The following is a 25221-nucleotide window of genomic DNA, read 5'->3' as shown; positions in this document are numbered from 1 at the left end:
AACAATTCTTAATGAGCTGAAAAATTTGGAAGTTATAGCCACAATCTTTTTTTTATTACGGTGGAAGAAACAGAAAGATTTAGACAGTTTATAAATATATGGAAATTGAACTTTTAAATAAGCAGCGAGTCTCTTTCAAATTGGAAGGACAAATTTTAATTATCCTTAAAATATGAAAATGAAAGAACAGCATATCAAAACATTAGGGATAACAGCAAAAAAAAACACTAAGAGATGTTTTAGCAATAAATACCCACATAAAAATGTAGAAAGATTTCAGATATATAATCTGATAAAAACAAGAACATATCACAGCCAAAATCAACAGAAAAAAATAAATAACAAAGATCAGAACAAAATTTATGAAATCAGGTCTGAAATCACAACAGGAAGGAACAGCAAAAGAGATGGCTCTTTGGACAAATAGACTGAGGAAACCGCCATGGCAGGACTTAAACAAATCGGAAAAGATTGTTTTTGAAAAATGTGGATAAAAATAATGGAAAATCTAAAAATGGACCTACCACAATTGGGTTAAGGAGACAGGAAAACAAAACTTGAAGATATTAATAACAAGTGCATTGTCAGAAACGCTCTGGAGAAACAGAATGTGCAGAGTGTATGTGTTACAAAAGGTTCTCACTAGGTCAGCGCACTTTACAGCAGCGGCCACCTGCCTGCTCCAGGGGCTGAGACCTGCCTGCTCCAGGGGCTGAGACCTGCCTGCTCCAGGGGCTGAGACCTGCCTGCTCCAGGGGCTGAGACCTGCCTGCCAGCTGCTTATTCTTCACAGCTGGATTCCCCCAATAAAACAGAGGAACACAGCAAATATGAAAAACTCTGATTAAAACATATAAATAATACTGATGTATAACTTTATACTATTACTTTAGAAAGTTTGAACATAATGCATGATTTTCTATGATTATATCATTAGAACCAACTAGCAGATGATAGAGAAAATGAGAAGGAATAGGAAAACTGTCAGCGTTTGATGCTTTTATATTTTATACATGAAATCATCAGATCCTAAGTTTACTGCTTGTTCACTGTAAGCTTTTTCAGATCTTTAAGGAACAAATATTTATTAAATTTGTTCCATGGTGTGGAAAAAATGACAAATTCTCGTTGTTCCTTTGAAGGCTCTCCATCCTGATTTCCAAGTGTGGGCACATTCACGTGTGTGTGCACATCACCTAGGTACACACACACACTCAGCCCTAAGACAGTGCCCGGTATGAACAGCGATCCTAACATTTTCACTAAAATGCTCTAAGACGAATTCCAGAGATATATTAGAAAAGAGAATATTGTAGTATGACTTCTATGAACATGAATATGAATGTTCATATTCCAATATTTGTGATTTTTAGCACTGCCTATTAATACACCTGTAATAATTATCAGTAAAACTGTGATGTATGTAAGTCAAAAGATTGAGTGAAGTGATTGGATCTCATAATTTGTGTGAGAGCCATGAGTTACATCTCTAGTAGACAATGAAGTCACTGATCAACTTGGCAGTGGAACTCCCTACGTTTGCTTGGTACCTTAATCTATTTTACCCATTCATACATACTCAAAAAGTAGCTGCAAATTTAGTACTTGCTTGGCCATCCCCAAACTGTAGACCCGTCTCCCTGCCTCAGTTGTACTTTTGTGTCTGTCCCGTACTGAATGATCTTAATGCACCATCTAACTGCGTGCACACACATCCATGCTGTGCCACACATCGGTCCATTTGCTCTCTCAGCCTAGACAAGTGTTCCACATCTTCACCGCCACACTGATAACCCAGATAGCCTCACTTAGAGGATAAATTGAGACCTAAAAGAAATCCAAAGAGAGTTTCCAAAGCTACTTCCCGCCGCTGACTGTAACCATGGGCATCTTTTCTTCCCAGAGGGTGTCTTTGCATTCCCTGTCCATGACCCTAACCAAGGCAGTCACTGTAACTGTATTGCAGATCCCATCCTGTTTCAAGGACATTGCTGCAGGACTATAAATCTTTCCTAGTGTTTTTGCTTTGTCTCTTCTCTGGTGTATTTCTTTCAGCGTATAAATATTTTCAAAGCAATGAAATCCAACTTCTCCTGTTGATGTCATATTTGTCTCTTTCAGTTGCCCCAATGTGCCTCCTCTTGCTTTTTCCTTGGCTCACCCTACTTAGGCATAGCTCCACTGCTTCCCTAACAGTCATCATGATGCCTCTGTCCTCAGTTTTGTGTCTCCATCCTATTGAAGTTTAAGCAGCAGTTTGTTAGGCTGACAATTCACTGTGCCCCGGCTTCACTGCTCACACTTCTGGCTGGATCCTTTCTGTAACATGAGGGGGGACTGCTTGTTGGGGGTTTCTGTCCCGCCCAGTACCCCACAGCTGGCAAGCCCCAAAGAAAATCACACAGAGATCTCTATAAGTTATAAAGCTGATTGGCCCATTAGGTCAGGCTACTTATTAGCTCTTATAGCTTATATTAACCCATTACTCTGATCTATTTTTGCCATATGGCTGGGTACCTTTTTCAGCTGGTAGGTCACATCCTACTTCCTCGGTGGTCAGTGCTGGACTGGGAGAAATCAACTTCTTCCTTCCCAGAATTCTCCTGTTCTCATTGCATCACCTCTATTTCCTATCTGGTTTTCCCGCCTATACTTCCTGCATGCCCAATCAGCATTTATTTAAAACATGATTGACAAAATACAGACAATTATCCCGCACCACTTTCCTTAGTGGAACTTGTCCTGCCAATTGGATGATGCTTTTGTGATGAATGACCGCATAAAAATCTAAGATTTCAAATTTATAACCTAATAAACATAAAGACATATCACAACCAAAATTATTAGAAAGAAATAAATAAGAAAGATCAGAGAAAAATGAATGCAATCAGGTCTAAAATCACAACATGAGGGAACAGCAAAGAAGATGGCTCTTTGGACAGACAGATTGAAGAAACCGACATGACAGGAACTTGAAGAAATTGGAAGAGATTGTTTTAGAAAAATGTGGATAAAAATAATGGAAAATCTAGAAGTGGACCTACCAGAATTGGGTTAAGGAGAATGTGTCATTGTGCTTCAGACAGGCATATCCAGTGAGTGCCTCATCTTCCCTCGGATCTTTGGGTTATGTAGCTGTTCAAGTCAGAACCTGGGATCATCACTTTGGTTGAACTCACTTGAATCTTTTCGGTTTCTGAAAGGCAGAATTTGCTTTTCAGTACTCAGACCAAAAACCACGACAGTTTTCCTCAATACCTTCCTTTATCTTGCATATTAATTCTGAAAAATAAAAACTTTACTGTTCTCCTTTTTTAATGTCTGTTGGGGGAAGCCGCTAGTTCATTTCCCAATCACCCTGACTCAAAATAATCACATAGAAACTATATTAATTGCAATACTGTTTGGCCAATAGCTTAGGCGTATTTCTAGCTAGCTCTTATACCCTAAACTAACCCATCTCGATTAATCTGTGTGTGAACATGAGGCCGTGGCCTACCAGCAAAGTTTTGGCGGGCTCCAGTGGAGGTATCTGTCTCCTGTGGGTGGCTATATGGCTTCTCTTTGACTCTGCCTACTCTCTCCTCTTCTATCAGCTTGGAACTCCCACCTTGCTCTATTCTGCTAAGCCACTGGCCAAAACAGCTTTATTCATTAACCAATAAAAGCAACACATAAGCAGAAGGACTTCCCACACCAAATGTCTGCAGAGTTTTTTCATTCTTCATACCTTCCCTGGCATAAGAAAGCCCTAGAATAGACTTCAGGCTCAATTCCTGGTAGACTATAATCATCTCTGTTATGTACTGACAATGCAACCAGCTGCTCCGAGAACTCAAGGCTTTCTACAGTAATTGTATTAGGCTGTTCCCTTAAGTGGCTTGCCTCCCTGCCTGTCTGTACCTTTCTGTCTGACCGCTTACTGTTGTGCCTCTTGATCCCTTCTGTAGCAACACCAGATTATTTACTGTTCCCTGAGGTCATGAAGCTTCCCACTCCCCCAGGACCACTGATCTCCAGGATTTTCCCAGATGGAACTCTTCTTGCATGGCCTCACCTGAGTTTCCTGTGTTAAGTATTTCTGCTCACTTCTACTTATTTTCCTTCCCCATCTCACTTTCTTCAGATTTTGCAAAAAAAAAAAAAAAAAAAAAACCAAAACCAAAACAAAAACATCATGTTAACCTATTGATTTCATCGAATATCCTTATTTATTTTAATATACCCTGTTAGGTCTCTTCTCATGCCTTAAGTTTGCTTCTGCATTTACAGTGACTACAGCTGACCTTGAGAGAAGGAGGAAGAAAAGTTGCTAGATGAATTAATGAGGGAGTAGATGCAAGGACTCCCTTGAAACGAGTGTGACATTGGAAATGGCAGTTTAATTTTTGGCAATTTATTCCAAGATTATAATTGTACAAGTGCATAGAGAAACATGTATTGAAGTGCTTTTTGTTGAGAATGAAAATTTGAGTCATTAATAAGAAATTAGAGTTTAAATTATGGTATGGCTATATTATGAAATATGCATCCCTTATAAAAGGATACCACTCTGTTTTCATTGACATGGAAAGATAATTTATGATCAAATAGAAGGACAATAAATAACACATATAAAAATCTAAGTGTTGATATTTTGCTCCCAGGGAGACCATTATTAATCCTTTTTTATTTGTTTTATTTTGAGACAAGATCTCTCTACATAGCCCTGGCTGTCCAAATACTCACTATGTGGGTCAGATTGGTCATGAACTCATAGATATTTTCTGCCTGTTTCTACGTCTATAGTTTGGGTCATGACCCCTTTGTGGGAGTGTCAAACAACCCTTTCTCAGGGATTGCCTAAGATGACTCGAAAACACAAATATTTACATTATGATTCATAACAGAAGCAAAATTACAATTATGAAGTAACAATGAAAATAATTTTATGGTTGGGTATTACCATCACATGAGGAATTGCAGAATTAGGAAGGTTGAGAGCCACTGCTCTACATCCATAGTACAGGAATTGAAACCCAGCCAACAAGACCATTATTAATGTTCTGGCTAGTTTTACATCATCTTGACCTCAATTGAAAAACTGCCTCCATAGATCTAGCTATAGGCAAGCCTGTAGGACATTTTCTTACTTGGTGTTGATGTGGGAGGACACAGTCCATTGTAGGTAGGGCCACTCCTGGGCTGAGGGACCCAGATTGTATAAGAATGAAAGCAGGCTGAGTAAGCCAGTAAACAGCACCCCTCTGTGACCTCTGCATCAGTTCCTGCTTCCAGGTTCTGTCAGTGATGAGCAGTGATTTGGAAGTGTGAACCAAATAAAGTCTTTCTTCCTCAAGCTGCTTTGGTCATGGTCTTTATTACTACAATAGAGACCCTTACTAAGACAAGTGGCCTTACTCATCTTCCTCCTGCTATTGCATGTTTTATGAAGTTAATTCTAGCATTATTTTAGTTCATAAGATTGTGGGGGTATTTGTATATGTATGTATGTTCATTTGTGTGTACATGAGCATGTGTGTCCATGTATGTGTATGCATGCTCATGCAAGCATGCATGTGAAATGCTTCGCAACTAGTCATTTACCTGCTTTTTCTTCCTACAGGGCATAAATATTTAGCTTGGAGGTCACAAATGCACTTCATCAAATTTGTGAACCCCTTATATAATTTAAAACAAGTCATATTTTACATATGTGTATATATGTGTCTTCAGACAACCAGTGTTGTTTGTGTTTCCCAGTATCTTTCCCATCCTTACAACTGGGTGCACTGTGTCTGTCCTTCAGAACAAGCACACCCTCCTCTACTTCTCTGTGTCCATTCTTCAGATCAGGCTAGCCCTTCTGTACGTCTCTGTGTCCATCATAACAGGCTAGCCCTTCTGAACTTCTCTGTGTCCATCAGAACAGGCTAGCCCTTCTGTACTTCTCTGCATCCATCCTTTAGAACAGGCTAGCCCTTCTGTACTTCTCTATATCCATCCTTTAGAACAGGCTAGCCCTTCTGTACTTCTCTATATCCATCCTTTAGAACAGGCTAGCCCTTCTAAACTTCTGTACTTCTCTGTGTCTGTCCTTCAGACCAGGCTAGTCCTTCTGTACTTCTCTGTGCCTTTTCTTCAGAACAGGCTAGCCCTTCTGTACTTCTCTGCATTCATCCTTTAGAACAGGCTAGTCCTTCTGTACTTCTCTGTATCCATCCTTTAGAACAGGCTAGCCCTTCTGTATTTCTCTGTGTCCATCCTTCAGAACAGGTTAGCCCTTTTATACTTCTCTGTGTCTGTCCTTCAGACCAGGCTAGCTTTTCTGTATTTCTCTGTGCCTTTCCTTTAGAACAGGCTAGCTCTTCTGTACTTCTCTGTGTTCATGCTTCAGAACAGGCTAGTCCTTCTGAGCTTCTCTGTGTTCATCCTTCAGAACAGGCTAACCCTTCTATACTTCTCTGTGTCCATCCTTCAGAACAGGCTAGCCCTTCTGTACTTCTCTGAAGCTATTGTCTCCATGTCTTTGTCTAATTTCTCCTTGCTTGCTCTTTTTCATAACTTAGCAAAGGCAAAAGAGAGGGCATATTCTCAAGCAGTTGCTACCTTTGTTTCCAAACTCTTGTCATTGACCTGCATCAATTATACATAACATAGGCTCCATAAAGCCATCCAGCTGAGCCTGATGTTGTGGAGGCCTTGGCATGGCTGTGCCCATGTCAACATCACTCAGTCACTCAGAACTTCACTCCTCTTCAGAGCTTCCTCTGTTCCTCCTAGTCTTAGAATTACTCTGTCTTGTTGACCTCATGATTCATAGTAATACATTACCTTTATTTTGTGTGTGGCTATTTTCCCATTTGTTATATGGGGTAACTTGGTGGAGGGCTTGTTACTAAAGCCAGGATATTGAATGCCAGGGCTTCATTTGTGAATTACTTACAATTGCTACTGATCTTTTGTCTTGGTGATGTAGCTGTGGCTCCCTGGATAACTTTTTTTCTTTTCTTTTTCTTTTTTTAAAAAGGAAAACTGTCTTTTCTCATTTTGCATACCAATACCAGTTCCCACTCCCTCCCATCCTCCCATTTCATCCACCTACCTCCCCACCTTCCATCCACTCCTCAGAGAGAGTAAGGCACATTGCTTTGGCGAAGGACCAAGACCCTCCTTACAATATCTAGGCTGAGAAAGGTATCCATTGAAAGAGAATAGGTTCCAAAAAGCAGTAGGGATAAATTCTGGTGCCACTGCCAGTGGCCCCACAGTCTGCCCCAGCCATACAACTGTCAACCACATTCAGAGAATCTAGTTTGGTCCTATGCTGTTCCTTCCCTGTCCTGCCAGAATCAGTGAAATCCCATTAGTTCAAGTAAGTTGTTTCAATGGGTGTCCCCATCATGGCCTTGGCCTCTTTGTTCATATTCTCACTTCTCCCACTGTCTGACTGGACTTTAGGGGCTCATCCCAGTGCTCTGATGTGGATCTCTGCCTCTGTTTTCATCAGTTACTGGATGAAGGTTCTATGGTATTGTTTAAGATAATCATCAATCCGACAACAGGGCAAGGCCAGTTCAGGCACCCTCTCCTCTATAGCTTAGGGTCTTAGCTGGGTTCATCCTTGTGGATTCCTGGGAATTCTCCAGTGCCAGGTTTCTTCCTAGCACTATAATGGCTCCCTCAACCAAGAAATGTCTTTCCTTGCTCTCTGTCTCTCTCCTTTCCCCATCTCGAATACCCTGTTTCCTCAAGTTCTTCTCCCGCCTCCTCTTCTCCTCTCTTCCTCTCCTGCCCTTCCTTTTCCACCCACTCCCATGCTCCCAATTTTTTTCAGGAGATCTTGTCTATTTTCCCTTCCCAGGGGAATCTATATATGTTTCTTTTAGGGTTCACCTTGTTACTTAGCTTCTTGAGGGTCATGGACTATAGTCCTATTATTCTTTGCTTCACAGCTAGTGTCCACTTATGAGTGAGTACATACCATGTTCATCTTTCTGGGTCTGGCTTGCCTCACTCAGGATTTTTTTTTTAAGTTCCATCTATTTGCACACAAACTTCAAGATGTCATTGTTTTTTAACTGCTGAGTAGTACTCAGTTGTGTAAATATACCACATTTTCTTTATCCATTCTTTGGTTGAGGGGCATCTAGGTTGTTTCCAGGTTCTGGCTATTATAAATAATGCTGCTATGAACATAGTTGAACAAATTTCCTTGTAGTAGGATTGAGCATACTTTGGGTATATGCCCAAGAGTGGTATTGCTGTGTCCTGAGGTAGACTTGATTCCCAATTTTCTGAGAAACCGCCATACTGATTTTCAGAGTGGTTGTACAAGTATGTATTCCCACTAGCAATGGAGGAGTGTTCCCCTTAATCTGCATGCTCTCCAGTATGAGTTATCATTGGTGTTTTTTTATCTTACTTATTTTGACTGGTATAAGGTATCTCAGAGTAGGTTTGATTTGCATTTCCCTGATGGCTAAGGATCTTTTGGCCATTTGAGATTCTTCTGTGGAGAATTCTGTTTCATTCTGTGTCCCATTTTAATTGGATTATTTGGAATTTTAATATCTAATTTCTTGAGTTCTTTATAAATTTTGGAGATTAGTCCTCTGTCTGATGTGGGGTTGGTGAAGATCTTTTTCCATTCAGTAGGCTGCTTTTTTTTTATCTTATTGACTTTGTCCTTTTCTTTACAGAAGCTTCTCATTTTCAGGAGGTCCAATTTATTTATTGTTGCTCTTATTGTCTGTGCTACTGGTATTACATTTAGGAAGTGGTCTTCTGTGCCCATGTATTGAAGGCTATTTCCCAGTTTCTCTTCTATCACATTTAGTATGGTCAGGTTTGTATTGAAGTTTTTAATGTATTTGGATCTATTTGCATTCTTCTACATGCTGACATTCAGTTATACCAGTGTCATTTGTTGAAGATGCTTTCTTTTTTCCATTGTATAATTTTAGCTTCTTTTTTTAAGATGTTTGTAGGTGTGTGGATTAATATCTGGGTCTTCAATTCAATTCCATTGGTCAACCTGTCTGTTTTTATGCCAATACCAAGCTGTTTTCACTACTATAGCTTTATAATAGAACTTGATGTCAAGGATGGTGATGCTTCCGGAAGTTCCTTTATTGTATAGGATTGTTTTGGCTATTCTGGGTTTTTTTGCTTTTCCATATGAAGTTGATTATCTGTGAAGAATTGTGTTGGGATTTTGATTGGGATTGCATTGAATCTGTAGATTGATTTTGGTAAGATTGCCGTTATTAATTTGATCCTTCCTATCCAAAAGCATGAAAGATCTTTCCATTTTCTGATATCTTCTTCAATTTATTTCTTTAGAGACTCAAATTTCTTGTCATACAGGACTTCACTTGTTTGGTTAGAGTTACCCCCAATATATTTTATATTGTGACTATTGTAAAGGATGATGTTTCTCTGATTTCTTCTTCAGCCCATTTATTATTGTATATAGAAAGGCTCCTGATTTTTTTAGTTGATCTTGTATCTTGCCACATTACTGAAAGTACTTATCAGCTGTAGGAGTTTCCTGGTAGAGTTTTTGGGGTCACTTATGTATACTATCATATCATCTACAAATAGTGAAAGTTTGACTTCTTCTTTTCCAATTTGTATTCCCTTGATCTCCTTTTGTTGTCTTATTGCTTTAGCCAGAACTTCAAGAACTATGTTGAGTAGATAGGGAAAGAGTGGACAGCCTTGTCTTGTTCTTGATTTTAGTGGAATCCCTTTGAGTTTCTCTACATTACTTTGATGTTGCCTGCTGTAAATTGCTTTCTTTATGTTTAGATATGTTCCTTGCATCCCTGGTTTGTCCAAGACCTTTATCATGAAGGGTGTTGGATTTTGTTTTGAGTGCTTTTTCAGCATCGCTGAGATGATCATATTTTTTTATTCTTTCAGGTTATTTATGTGGTAGATTATGTTGATAGATTTTCATACATTGAACCATCCCTGCATCTCTGGGATAAAGCCAACTTGATCATGGTATATTTTTTTATATGTTTTTGTATTTGGTTTGCCAGTATTTTATTGAATATTTTTGCATCAATGTTTATGAGGGAGACTGGTCTGTAATTCTCTTTCTCGGTTGAGTGTTTGTGTGGTTTTCACATCAGGGTAACTGTATCCTCATAAAAAAAGGTTGGCAATGTTTCTTCTGTTTCTATTATGTGGAAAACTTTGAGGACTATAGCTATGAGCGCTTCTTTGAAGTTATGGTAGAATTCTGCAGTGAAACCATCTGTTCCTCGTGTTTGGGAGGCTTTTGATGACTGCTTCTATTTCCTTGCAGGTTATAGATCTATTTAAACTGTTCACCTGGTTTTATTTATTTTTGGTATGTAGTAACTGTCCAGAAAATTGTCCATTTCTTTTACTTTTCCAATTTTGTGGAGTATAGGTTTTTGTAGTATGACCTAATGATTCTCAGGATTTCCTCAGTGTCTGTTGTTATATCCCCCTTTTCATTTTTGATTTTGTTAATTTAGATGTTTTCTCTCTGCCTTTTGATTAATTTGCATAAGGGTGTCTATCTTGTTGATTTTTCTCAAAGAACCAGATCTTTTTTCATTGATTCTTTGTATTGTTTTCTTTGTTTCTATCTTATTAATTTCAGTCTTCAATTTGATTATTTCTTGTTCTCTACTCCTTTTTGGGTGAGTCTGTTTCTTTTTGTTCTAGAGCTTTTAGGTGTGCTGTTAAGCTGCTAGTGTGAGATTTCTTCATTTTCTTTATGTGGGCACTTAGTGCTATAAACTTTCCTCTTATAACCGCTTTCATAGTATCCCATAGGTTTGGGTACGTTGTGGCTTCATTTTCATTGAATTCTAGAAAGTCTTTAATTTCTTTCTTTAATTCTTTCTTAATCCAGGGATGGTTCAATTGAACACTGTTCAATTTCCACGAGTTTGTAGGCTTTTTGCAATTAGTGTTGCTGTTAAATTCTAACTTTAAACAATGGTGATCTGATAAGATACAGGAGGTTATTCTAATTTATTTGGTATCTGTTGAGGTTTGCTTTGTTAGCAAATATGTGGTCAATTGTAGATAAAGTTCCATGAGATGCTGAGAAGAAGGTATATTCTTTTGTGTTTGGGTGAGATGTTCTGTAGATGTCTGTTAAGTTCATTTGAGTCATGCATCTTTTAGTTCTCTCATTTCTCTGTTAAGTTTCTGTCTGGTTGACATGCCTGTTGTGGAGAGTGGGGTGTTGAAGTCTCCGACTATTAGTGTGTGGAGTTTGATGTGTGATTTAAGCTTTAGTAATGCTTCTTTTATATATGTGGTGCTCTTGTATTTGAGGAATAGATGTTCAGGATTGAGACTTCATCTTGATGGTTTATTCCTGTGATGAGTATAAAGTGTCCTTTTCTGTCTCTTCTGATTGATTTTAGTTTGAAATCTATTTTTCTTTTTCAGATATTAGGTTAGCTATACCCGCTTGTTTCTGATGTACATTTGATTGGAAAATCTTTTCCCAACCTTTTACTCTGAGGTAATGTCTGTCCTTGAGGTTGAGGTGTGTTTCTTGTATATAGCAGAAGGATGGATCCTGCTTTCATATCCATTCTCTTCGCCTGTGTGTGAATTCCTATTATTTTTTGTTGGTACTCTTTGTGTTTCTCTTCTTTGGGGTTTGTTGGTGTGAGTTTATCTGTTGCCTGTGCTTTTGTGGGTATAATTAGATTCCTTGGGTTTGAGTTTGTCTTCTAGTATTTTCTTTAGGGCTGGATTTGTGTATAGGTATTGTTTAAATCTGGTTTTGTCATGGAATATCTCGTTTTCTCCATCGATAATGATTGAAAGCTTTGTTGTGTATAGTAGTTTGGGCTTGCATCCATGGTCTCTTAGTATCTGCAGCACATCTGTCCAGGTCCTTCTGGCTTTCATAGCTTCCATTGAAAAGTCAGGTGTAATTCTGATAGAATTGCCTTTATATGTTACTTGGCCATTTTCCTGTGCAGCTCTTAATATTTTTTCTTTATTCAGTACATTTTGTATTTTAATTATTATATGGTGAGAGGACTTTTTTTTGTCAGTCTATTTGGTGTCTGTAAGCTTCTTGTACCATCATAGGGATATCCTTATTTAGGTTTGGAAAGTTTTCTTCCATAATTTTTTGGAATATATTTTCTGTGCCTTTGAGCTAGAGTTCTTCTTCTTTCCCTATTATTCTTAGGTGTCCCAGATTTCCTGAATGTTTTGTGTTAAGAATTTGTTGGTCCTTGGACTTCCCACAGGGCAGGGAACCCTAATTGCTCTTTGGGCTGATGAGGGAGAGGGACTTGATTGGGGGAGGGGGAGGGAAATGGGAGGTGGTGCCGGGGAGGAGGCAGGAATCTTTAATAAATAAATAAATAAATAAATAAATAAATAAATAAAAAAAAGAATTTGTTGGATTTAACATTCTCTTTGACCAAAGAATTTATTTCCCCTATAGTATCTTCAACACCTGAGATCCCTCTTCCATCTCTTGTATTATGTTGATTATGCTTGTCTCTGTAGTTTCCATTTTTTTACCCAGGTTTTCCATTTCCAGAATTCCCTCAGTTTGTGTTTTCTTATTGCCTCTATTTCACACTTCAAGTCTTGAAATATTTGAACTGTTTGCTTCACCTGTTGGTTTGTTTTTTTTTTCTTGAGTTTCTTTGAGAGGCTTATTTATTTTTTCCAATTTTTTGTTTGTCTTTTCCTCCATTTCTTTATGGAAATTTTTCATTTCTTCTTTAAAGGTCTCTATCATCCTCATAAAGTTACATTTAAAATCGTTTTTTTTTTCCCCTGCTTTTTCTGCATTAGGATGATCAGGTTTCTTTGATGTATGACCACTGGGTTCTAGTGTTACCATGTTGCTTTTTAGGTTGTTGAATGAATTCTTGCATTGGCGCCTACCCATCTCTTCCTCCAATTGGTGCTGGCAGTGCCTTTGCCTTTGGTTCAATTCTTGCAGTTGCTGTCTGTGTCTTTGGGAACTGTTCTTGGTCTGCCCTCTATTGTTGCTGTCTGTGTCTCAGGGATTTGCTGAGGTATCTTTTGGCCAGCTCCCTTAGTCCACTCTCTTGGTTTTTTCTCTTGGTTCACTCTATTGGTCCACTCTGTGCAGTCATAGCTTGTGCTTCAGAGTTGCTCTCTTGGGCCTCTCTGTATAGTTGCAGCCTTCAGAATGCTTCAGAGTTCATTTGAGGTCATGGGGGACAGAAGGGTTTTGGCTCCCTGGATATTTTATTCATAAAATTTTTTTTCCAGGAAGTCTTCTAGTGTCCTGTTTTCATTGACTGTGAAATGACTACCTTCCATTTTGTTTATGTATTTATTACTGGGGATCTTTAAGATTCGGCATTGCTTATCTTGTTTAAGGGCATATTCTCAATATATCCCATGACAATATTTGCAAGAGTAATTAAACTAACAGACTATTATTTTTTAAAAACTGCTTTTATTTATGCTTTCATGTGGGAAAGGTTTATTTTTATTAAAAATAAAGTGCCTAAGAAGCTGTCAGTTGTTAGTCACTGGATGTTCTCAAGCAATCTGGATGATTGTCTTGATGGGAATGTCCTAGATGAAACTGCAGTGTCATTATCTGGGTAGATTCTAATTAAAGTACTTTCTGTCCCAGTGTCACATGCACTCAAGATACAATCCATTGTAAATTTTCATGGCATTTCTGTAGGAAGCATGACCACACCATAGGAGCTGTAGGTCTCCACACTGGTGTATGCAAAATGTTTATTCTTTGTTCAGAACCACACAATATACACATTTGATCCTATTTAATTCTGTTAACAGTGGTTTGAGATTTCCATTCATATTGTCCCCATTTGATAGGAAAGGAGACTGAAGTTTAGAAAGGGTCTTAACTGTCCCATTGCTGCATTAGTACAGTGGAGACAGAATTAAAGCTCTGTGGTCTCTTAGATTTCTGAATTATTGAACCTTGCTGATGACCAGATATCATTAAAAACAATCAAAATAACATGACTAGGGTTAATTCGGTTTTTATAAGGGATATCAATCAAAGAACACAATGCTTCTTATTATTTCTTTGACATCTGAGGCAACCACTGGAAGTAGCTGGGGGACAGAGCTTTCCACAAGGGATGACAAATGCCACCACACTCACAATGCATGTGCCTCTGCTGAACCTTTGCATTTTGTTGTATTCTATTTTTTACTGACTTTGCTACGGTTCCCTTCCTACCACTGTGGTCAGCTTCTCTATGAGTGGATTTTTCTCCTGCTTTGCCTTTAGCTTCTGTCTCCTGGTCTCTGCATGTTCCCATGGGAACTATAGGCAACCAAAGAATGCTGAAAGCAGGAGAAATAGTCTTCCCTAGGGAAGAGCACACCAATTGGTTATCTGATACCAAATGGTCAACCCTGAAAACATATATACAAGTAACATAATGGAGGTGGTGAAGGTTTGTATATAAATACATATCATGATATTATAATCGATTTAAATATTATATTATATATTATAAAATATATATAAAATATAAAAATATATAAAATTGTTACATATATATGTAACAATTACTAAAACAGAGTATGGATTTGACAAACAAACATGGAGTGATATATTGGAGAGTTTGGAGAGCAGAAAGGGAAGATAGAAATGATATATTTATATAATCTCAAAAATAAATTAAAATTTTTTTAAATGTATTTAATTTGCTTGTTATTCCCAGAGATGGATTTAAGGTAGACCTTATAAAGATATTGGCTAATCAAGTGTTAGCATTACTGAGTGTTTCCTACTTTGTGTGTACGATGTTGCATCTCCATCATTCATGTGAGAAAATGGAGGCAGGAAGAGGCCAGGCCAGGTCATGGGCAGCTGTGAGGGACAAAGTGGAACTTGGAGCTCAAAGCCTGTATGATTAGCCACTTGCAGCTATGTGTTCTGGAGCTACGCACATGGCGAAGAGTTTGTCATTTATAGTGGATGATGTCTTCTTTATCGTCAGTGAGGTGCCACTGTTTTATAATTTAGGATTTCAGTGTAAGCAACATTTCTACTGCTAACTAGAGGAGGGTGCCTGATTGCAGCAGTGAGGCTCTTGGCTCAGTATGTTGAGAATTAACAGGTATATAGAAGTGGGTGGTGTGCTTGCAAATGTTAATTGTTTTAAAAAGCAAATGCTTTTCTATCCTCAAAGAGTTAGTTGAATTGATAATATAATGAGTATTTGTTGTTACTGATATGATCAAGTGCATTCATAAGATTGTCATCCTAAAATGTTCACCATCACTACACTGTCATGAGGAATGGTTACTTTTCAAATGATAGCAGATATTGGTGAGGATATGGAGGAAAGTGAACTCATACCCCATGAGTGAGAGTGAAAAATAGTTTATTCATCATGGAAAATCATATGGTATTCCTCAAAACACCTCACCATATCTGAGCACATACCAATGAGGGAATTGGTGTGTGAAGGCTATCTGCACTTCCATGGCTTTGGCAGCAATATTTACATTTGCAAGATATGAAATCAGCTTAAGTGCCTCTGAGTGGGTAAGAAAAAGTAGTCCTAAAAATAATGAAATCTCATCATTTAATGAATCTGGAATATAGTACAGTATATGCAATAAATTCAGGTGTAAAAAGATAACTCACATATGTTTGCTCTCAAAAGTCGAAGCTAAAACTGTTGACCCCTTAGAAGTATAAAGTAAAGAAAAGGTTACCAGAGAATGAGAGTGGATGGGGAAGGCAGAATGAAGAGAAGTTGTTGGTAGGTAGAATAACAGAGCTAAATAAGGATAAATTTTAATACTCTAAACCACAGTGATTGATTTGTTAACACTTTATGGTGTGTTTTAAAACCACTAGAATAAATGACTGTGTTCCTACCACAGAGAACTGATAAATGTTCTATGTGGTTAGTATGCTAGTTACTCACATTGCCTTCTTAACATTCATCAAAAAAGACATTATACCAAAAATTCATAAATTTGTTATAATATCAATTAAAACTAAATGTAAAAAGGAGTCAGTCTTCTGTTTGTGACTCTGGATAACTAACTTGATTATTTTTCCTCTTCTTCCTTCTTATTGGCTTTTAAATTTTTATCAATTCTTTGACATTTTTATACATGTACACAATAATCATATCCACCCCTCTCTCACTCTCTATCTCCCTATAAGATCATCGCATCTTCCTCCCAACTTCCTCCCTTTCTAGTCTTTTATTTGTTTTTAATCCACTGAATCTAATGAGTGCTGCCGTATGTGTGTGCATGGGTGTGGGATCGTCCACTGGAGCGTGAGAAACTTCCAGTGCTACCACTCTAGAGAAGACTGATGCTCTCTTTAACGGAAGCCCCCCGTCCCTAATAGCTTCTCTGCGAAGCATGAGTGCCAATGAGCACCATTCTATACTGGAACTTTAGAAAATTAAAACGTAATTTAATCACTTTCCCTCTTCCCTTTCCCCCTCTAGCTAGCCTTTCCTTTGCCCACTTATTCCCTCTCTCAAATTGATGTTTTTTTCTTTGATTTTATATACATATGTGTGTGTGTGTGTGTGTGTGTGTGCATACAACCTTCTGTGTCTATTTTTTTATTATTATTTTCAAGAAAAGATTTCTCTGTAGTTTTTAGTACCTGTCCTGGAACTACCTCTTGTAGACCAGGCTGGCCTCGAACTCACAGAGATCCGCATGCCTCTGCCTCCTGAGTGCTGGGATTAAAGGCGTGTACCACCACTGCCCGGATACTCTGTGTCTGTTTTTATTGCTTGTGTGTATATGATTTCGGGATGGAATAAGCACTTTGTATTGGATAACCAGTTATGGAGCTCATCCTTTGAAGAGGTCAGTTCTCCCTCTCTCAGCAGTCATTAGCTGCCTACAGTTCTTTGTCTCGACTGGCATACCTTGAAATTTCATCCTCCTAACTTATATTATGGAATTTTTACTGGCTTGATCTTGTGTAAGGTAATAACAGCTACTGTGAGTTCATGTGTACACCAGCCCGGTCATTGCCAGAAGACAGAATTTCACAACAATCCTTCCCATTTTTTCGTTCTTTCTGTCCCTCCCCTGTGATTCTCCCTGACCCTTAAGGGGGTGGTGGAGGGAGTGATGTGGCATAGTTTTCTTCCTATGGCTGACTGCTCAGTCACTGTTTTCAGCACTTTGCAGTCCTTGGCTCCACATTAACCACCACCTACTGCCATTCAGAGGCTTCTCTGGCCACGGCTGAGAACAACACGACTCTGTGGATGCGAACATAAATATTTAGAAGGCATGGTCATTTAGTAAAACAACATCATTTTCCCCCATGGCCTACAAATTTCTTAGACATTACTTTGGACCATATTAGAAGCATCACTTCTTCCCTCCTTCTTCCTTTTCCCCCAGCCCGGGTTTCCCATTCCCTCTTAAACCTTAATTTCCAGTGTTCAAGCCCCGTCCTTTCCTATTACATATGCTCTGCTATCTCCTGTTGTTTGCTACACTTCTTACTTGGAATGTCTGGTTGTATTTTATAGAGAGAATAGAACCTATGTGTCTGCTCCATCTCTCTGGAGAAGCAGCTTATGTAGTCATTGCTGAGATTTACCTGTGGCTCTTCTCTGTGAAGGTACCTGGAACTGGAAAGCAGTGGCCATCGAAATGAGATCAGACTGCATTACCGCTCCGGCACTCACCGTCCTCACACAGAAGTCTTTCCTTATATTTTGGCTGATGCCAAGTGGCACAAGCTCTCCTTAGCCATCAGTGCCTCTCATTTGATTTTACACGTCGACTGTAATAAGTAAGCGAATCATTCTCATTTCAAGAATTGGAAGACTCAGAGTGATTCCTGTGTGCTCATGGCCATTCTCCGATATTCTATCTTCCAGAATCTATGAACGAGTGGTGGAAATGCCTTCTACAGACTTGCCTCTGGGTACCACGTTTTGGTTGGGACAGCGAAATAATGCACATGGATATTTTAAGGTATCGTTTAGCTTGAGTCTGAGCATGAATTTAAAATGGAAATACTGTCTAATGAGTTTACAAAAGTTCATTTCACCTTCTATGGCATGAAACAAAAATCCTGGTTGTGCCTTTTTACTTTATGCATTTCTATTTGCTTTCTAGTTCTGCTTTTTAGAGCATTTAATGATGTATTTATTTTTATTTATGTTTATATGAGAATGTTGGATACCTTGTAGTTATAGATGGTTTTGAGCTACCCCATATAGGTCTGGGGAACTGAACCTGAGCCCTTTGGAAGAGCAGACAGTGCTCTCAACCACTGAATCGTCTCTCCAGCTCCATCTTAGACCAATTTTAAACTGGTAAAAATAACCCCCACTCACATTTTAATCTTTCTATATTACAGAAATGGCAATCAGGCCATAATTAGTAATCAATATGACATTCTTGAGATTAAGAATTCAAAATTGTAAAAATAGAAAATGTTAACATAGAAACATCCCACCCGTGAGATGTCACCCATGATGATGCTTTTACAGAGTCATTAGTAACCCGGGGTTGGAAAAATGAGTCATGGTTTCCTCATGCACCAATCCCTTAAAACAGAAAGCCATTATAATTTATCTCTAGTGAAAACTTGGAAGCAGTCAGAATTTCTTCACTAGAGAGGATCAGATGCTGTCCCAGCTGAATATCTGCAAATCTTGAGGCTGAATAAATAGAGGCTAGATAAATGTTTACCAGCGGCTGCTCATTGTGTGAACATTTCCCCAGTACTGTGACCATTGGGAAGTCAGAGAATGTGCGGGATGTCCCACCTGTGGACTTATGGAGTGAGGAGACACCAGTCAATTCAAACTTCTGAGCCCAGTATGTAATGTTAGAGTTAATTAAATTATATTAACAGAGTTAATATTAAGAAAACTTAATATTACCTGTTCTCTGGAAACCAGATGGTGTGACTATACTATTTTATTTAATCCCGCACTTTGAAAATGTTGGTGAGGGTCTTTTCTCCTTCTCACACATATGCATCAACCTACCCAGAGAGGTGAAGTAACCTGCCCAAAGCCAGCAGCTAGTAGGTGACAGATGTAGGGAATTGATTCCACTCTTTAAAGCCCCAAAAATCAATGCCCCTTTCCCATGCGAGGGATGACAGATGCATGCTGCGGGTTCCAAATCTCTCTCTATTTAATTATGGCCGTCTTGGAGTCAGTTGTGGCCTCACAGTCCCCACACATGAATTATTTGTATGGCTATGTGACTTGCCGTCTTTATTGTGGTCTGAGAACAGTGCCCGTTAGGTGTGCAGCGCAGAGCTGCATGGCGCACACACCAGCCTGATTTCCATGGGGCTTCCATCAAGTCATAGCTACACCCAAGCTACTCCTGAAATCCGAGATCAAGAAACAGACCTAGTAATTGCCGCACTGGGTACTGAAACAGTTGTCACTCACGTTGCCACTTGCTGCTAATCACAGTAAATATGCTGCTCAGGTGGTGAGTCTTTATAAGGACACTATGCTCTTCTGAGCATATCGGTTACAGTCACCCATCTCTAGACTTTCTGCTTTGCGTTCTTCAAGAGGATCACATTAAACACAATGAAAGTACATGAAGCTCATAGGAGATGGGGTGGTGGGAAAGAGGGAAGGCTGGAGTACCTTAAATAAGGTTGTTTTTATTACCACTGGCCTTGCTTTGAGTCCATCCAGCTAGCAGCTTAGGCTAGGGGTGCTTTAAATGTACAGACTTCTGTGTAAAGTGGGTCGCTTGCCGCTGGCATTTAAACAGCTTCATGCTAAACTTCCTGCGTTCCTAAGCACCCTAAAAAAAGCCTTGCTTTACCTGCTTACTAAGTCCATCATCCTTTCTGAATCCGGAGATCAACTTTAAAAAGAAACTCAGTAAAAAAAAAAATGAGAAATGTTTAAATGGGCATAGTTTTCAAGACTCAGTTTACCTACCCTTTTCCTTTTGATCATTGTTAATACAAAACTGGTCTCCGGTCTATGGTGATAAAGCCCAACATGATTTTTATGTTGATTCTTAAAGGTCACGTTGAAGCCCTGCTTCTGTGGTGAACTAAAAATAACTTCCCATAGCAATAAGCCTATGACCACATCCTGGAATCTTGACATTTAATCTTTAAAAACATTGTCTAGGAAAACTACCTGGGTAATTCTCTGTTTTGCCTGATGAATCTCCTTCCCTAACATGGGCTGGTCCGGAATAAATCCAGGAAGGTTCTAGATCCAGGGGTTTGGAAGGATCTGTTCCTTAACACTTTTCCTCACGAACTTGACTATTGAGCATAATTTCGGGAAAGGAAAATAATGCTTCTTTTATTTTTTTTTTTTATGCACAGGGAATAATGCAAGATGTGCAGTTACTTGTCATGCCCCAGGGGTTCATTGTGCAGTGCCCGGATCTTAACCGAAGTAAGTCTCTTAGCCCTGCACTCCATGTTGGGATGAAAAGTGGGACTCTCACCTCGTTTTGTTTAGAATGCCAGTTTGAGATTGGAGTTCACACATACGGGCTGTCAGTCCAGATTTAATCAGATCAAACCCCTGATGAACACAGCTTGATCAGTGTCCTCTTTGTAATTGCAGCCTGCCCAACGTGCAATGACTTCCATGGACTTGTGCAGAAAATCATGGAGCTGCAGGATATTTTATCCAAGACCTCAGCCAAGGTAAAAACGACTCAGAAATACACCAAGAATGCTCCGCAGTCATGTGACTCCAAATAGCTCCTGTATCACCATAGATTTTCATCTTTGAGACATTCCTTTTACAATTTACTGGGACTGAATTGAGACTTTTGCTCAAGGAAAAAGGTTATAATGTTTATTAGGGTTTATAAATATTTAAATCCTAGTCATCTGTATAACAAATGACTCAGTAAATCAGATCTGGAGCAGAATACCTGTTTTATACTCTGCTTTACTGCTGCAACGTCTTTCATTGCCTAACTTTATTTCTTCTTATGATAGATTATTGTTATTTATAATTATCTTATACTATTCAGTTATTATTATTATTCATTATAATCAAGGAGGTGTAAAGACAATGTAAAAATATGAACATCAGTTTTGGGACAAGAATATGGGTTATGAAGAATTTTTAGCTGTTATGCTATATTTGTAGGCTCATTCACCAAAGGCTGAAGTACATACCAAGTTAAATGTCATGTTCACCAGATTTCAAATTATGCAAAATATTGAAGGATATTTTTGAATGCTGTGTGTATGTGTGTGTATGCAGTTTGTTATTTATATGCTGTAAATTCTAAATCTTTTCTTGAATAAACCTATTAATGGAATTAAATGCTTTTTAAAAATGAAAAATTCTCCCTTGCCTCGTGGATGGTGTTATTCTCAATTAGCCTCAATTTGTGTCTTGTAAATCATGATTTTTGTTTTAAAGATAACTTTTCATGTGTAAAGTGTTGAGATGCTTCTTTACAAATTTACAGACTTGATATACTTATAATAATACTTTGCGGTGGCTTAATATGTTTATAATAATTGATGGTGGGCCCAGCCCATTGCTATTGCTGTTCACTTAACACAATTCAGTGCTGCTGGATCACCGTGTGTTTCCCAGTGGCTGCAATGGTGAGCCCTGTCTTTGTGCCGTAGCTGTCTCGAGCTGAACAGCGAATGAACAGGCTGGACCAGTGCTATTGTGAGCGAACATGCACCATGAAGGGAACCACCTACCGAGAGTTTGAGTCCTGGACAGATGGCTGTAAGAACTGCACATGCCTGGTATGCCTCCCAATCACATTCACAGGGGACTCAGATGACCGCCCCCCCATTAAATATTTATTAAGACAATGTATTCATGAAAATTTCAAGACCTGTTTTCTCTAAATGCAACACTAAAATGCTAGCAAACCTGGTCACTTCTGAAGAACGGTGTGTTACATTATTAAAGACACTCTGTAGCTGTGGCCGTGGTTTGATTATGGTTTGAGGATGCTATGAAGCTTATCTGGCGTACATGAAGTTAGCAATTTAAATTAGGGTAGCAAGGCTAACCCCAAGGGAGCTTTTCCTATAACCCTTAGCATTTCTGGGGAATTCTGCCCCCCATGTTTTTATTAATGAAATATAAAGAAACTGAATTTTATAGAGTATTAAATACTGCATCTAGACTGAATAATATAAATAATATATTTTGAATAGTCTTTAATAGTTGGCTAATGTAGAATACACACTACACAGTTTAAGTAAGTGTGATTTTATTTAATTCTCAGTAAAAAATTATTTTTATTGCATTATTATTTCAAAACTATATTCATGTTTCAAAGAAAGCTTCAGAACAAGTTTGGTTTTAAACTTTTGAGTTCCACATGAACTCATCTGGAAAAATGCTAGATTTCTGTGAAGGAGTCATAGATCTATTTGAGTCAGCGTCTTGAAATGTTTCCTCCTACTCGTCCAGTTGATTCAAAAACAGACTATCATGCACGTAAAGAAGATCTAAAGAGATCTGTATGTTAGTGTGGTTCTCCGTGTGTGTCTCTCTGTGTGTGTCTGTGTGTGTCTATGTGTGTGTCTGCATGTTTATGTGTGTGTGCATGTGTGTGCATGTGTTTATGTGTGTCTGTGTGTGTGTATCTGTGTGTGTGTATGAAAGAGAAAGAGACAGAGAGAGTATGCCATTGTGTGGATGTGTGTGTACATGTGTGTACCTCTGTACATATGCACATATGTGTGTGCATCTGTGCATGTATGTATGCACACTTGAGAGCATTTGTCTGTGTGTGTGTGTGTGTGTGTGTGTAAACATACATGTGTGCATCTGGGTGGGAGTTTGTCCATGTGTAGTGGGTGTTTATGTGTGCACATATGTGCATCTCTTTGTAATATGGTTTTTACTTAAGATTACAATATAATAAAATTATAATACTGTACAATTATAGTGAAACCTTCCCAAGTGGGGCCAGAAATGTAAGTCAACTTGTAAGGTGTGATTTGGTGAGTTTTATACACTGATTCAAAAAGTCAGAGCAGCTAGATGGGTGATTGGTTTATAAGAAATCCGGAGATAATTATGTATTCCAGGCTAACCCCTAGCTTGCTAGTTCCCTGTGGGCTTGTGTCCTTCTCTATATCCCTACAGAAGGTGCAGATTTACTTAGTAAAGATCAGTTGATGGGCAAAAATGGGAGCCAATGTCAACCGCCAGAATGCAGCCAGCATTACTGTGGGTCACCAAATCATGGGTATTGCTAAAGAACGTGGTGACATTTTATGTGAAGAGCTTGAACTCTATGAAATGCATTTAAAAGCCTTTGAGAAATATTAAATTCCTACATGGAATTTTTTAAAGTGATGTTTGCTTTTCAGAATGGGACCATCCAGTGTGAGACTCTGGTCTGCTCTGCTCCTGACTGTCCTCCTAAATCGGCTCCTGCATACGTGGATGGCAAGTGCTGTAAGGAGTGCAAATGTAAGCAGACCTTTGCTGATCAATACCTTCTTTGAAAAAATACAACTCTGTACGAAAAAAACATTTATTGATCTCTTTAAGATGGACAAGTTAATCACTTCTAGTTATGATATATTTTTCTATTTGGTGATCATTTTTACGTGTTTCTACTCTAGAAGAACATTTTAATTTTTCTTGGAAGACTCTTGCGTATGGTGAAAGAAGCAGTAGAGATACACAAAATATATTTTCCAGGGGGCTTTCTGCCATTTCTGTTGCTTAATATAAATTTCTACCAAGTAAATAAAGAAGTGTGTATGCTCAATTTTCCTCGTACCAAGGAAGTCTGCGACTTAGGTTACTTTGGGCAGCAGGTAAACATGGCTTCATTATTCAGGACAGTAGAATCCACTTGCATGGCGTCACTCTGTGTTACATGTGGGGTGGGATGGAGGCTTGACTTTAATAAAAAACAAAAGAACAACAATAACAAAAACACTTGCAAGACCGTGTGAAGAGGCTTTGCTTCCTTTTCTTCTATTCCATATTTAAGCTCATTTCTGAGGTCTAGAAACGCTTCCAGAATCATTTGTATGCTTAGAAGCATTCTAGGCCATCCACTCAGTCACAGAACTCCATCTACATGACAATTTCTGAAAATACTTCTCTCAAGTCCTCACTAAAAGGAGCACTTTTTGCTATTGTTGTTATTTGTTAGTCCAAAGGAGACACATATATGAACACTGACTTGTTCACTAATGCGTGGATATACAAGCACAAGATTCTGTGAGATTCATAAGGACAGAATGAGGGGAGGAGACAGAGAGACAAAGGGAAAGTAGAGGACAGGGCTTGAGAGAAGGAGCAACAACTGGCTTAGCTTGGGATTTGTGGGTCCAGATCTTCCTTGCTCTTAGGCAACTGACTCAAGTCTACACCGTGTGTGTATTCTCAATATATCATCATAGAGACATCAGCAAGTTGCTTTAATTTTCTCATGAGATCATTTCAGATGTGCACCCTGGGCTAGCTAAGTATACTCAGAGGAGCCAGGAAGGTTTGGGTACAACATTTGAGCATCTTAATAGAAACATTGCATGTATACTATTCAAAATAGAAAATAGTTTAGTTCCTGTGTGCTTTACCAAGTGATGTTTCTCATGCCCGCTCACATGTAACTCTGCAGGCTTTCTCTATGCCGAGAATGGTGCCATTCATTTCCTTGACCCTCTTTATTACTGACAGATACTGAGGACATCCCCTCAGTACCAATCAGCCATTGCTGCTTATTATTACACCGCAAGATTTGCTGTGATTCTGTTTCTTCCTCTCAAAAGCTACGTGGTGTTTTGGTTTCGGTTTTTCTTGTGAGCAGCACTATGATGTCATCCATACAGAAACTTGAGGCACTTTTTTATGGCTTTGGGCATAGTGGACATTGTGAAGGGTGAGGTTGTTGGATCAAAGCCTGTAATACTTTATAGTTTAAATGGCCAGCTCTTTCCAATTCATGCCACAAAAATATGGTCTTGCTTGTTTCCTTCCTTAATGAGGGAGCTCTATAGGAGGCAGTGCTGGAGGCCCAAGGACAACACTTCTTCTGTTCCACTGGGTCTTTGAAAGGGCACTGGTTGGGTTGCTGCACCCCCATGCCTCCTAGTAACTTTACAAGATAATGCTGATTCATGGGAATTCTTCCAATAAAAGGGAACCCACGAAGCCCAAGAATGTTTGCTTTATGTGATAGAATTATTATTATAATGAATCGCAGTTCTCATATTCAGTAAGCTCTGTTGATGGCGTGTGAATATCCTGAATCCATGCTTTTTGAAAT

General features: G+C 38.8%; 1 protein-coding gene across 3 annotated transcripts in view; it reads left to right on the top strand.

Annotated features, from left to right (window-relative positions):
- Nell2 (neural EGFL like 2) overlaps positions 1 to 25221 on the top strand; it is a 319609-nt gene that overhangs the window by 85283 nt on the left and 209105 nt on the right. For all 3 annotated transcript variants that reach the window (XM_041642655.1, XM_041642656.1, XM_041642657.1), the window contains 6 exons: positions 17600 to 17773; positions 17862 to 17958; positions 20312 to 20384; positions 20559 to 20641; positions 21590 to 21718; positions 23306 to 23408. In XM_041642655.1, the coding sequence (XP_041498589.1) occupies positions 17600 to 17773; positions 17862 to 17958; positions 20312 to 20384; positions 20559 to 20641; positions 21590 to 21718; positions 23306 to 23408 (659 nt within the window). The remainder of the gene's footprint in view (positions 1 to 17599; positions 17774 to 17861; positions 17959 to 20311; positions 20385 to 20558; positions 20642 to 21589; positions 21719 to 23305; positions 23409 to 25221) is intronic.

This window comes from Microtus oregoni, unplaced genomic scaffold (assembly GCF_018167655.1).
Source record: "Microtus oregoni isolate MIOR12 unplaced genomic scaffold, Mior012 000077F_ref0000221, whole genome shotgun sequence".
Classification (NCBI taxonomy): Eukaryota; Metazoa; Chordata; class Mammalia; order Rodentia; family Cricetidae; genus Microtus; species Microtus oregoni.
This window is presented reverse-complemented; position numbering and strand designations above follow the sequence as displayed.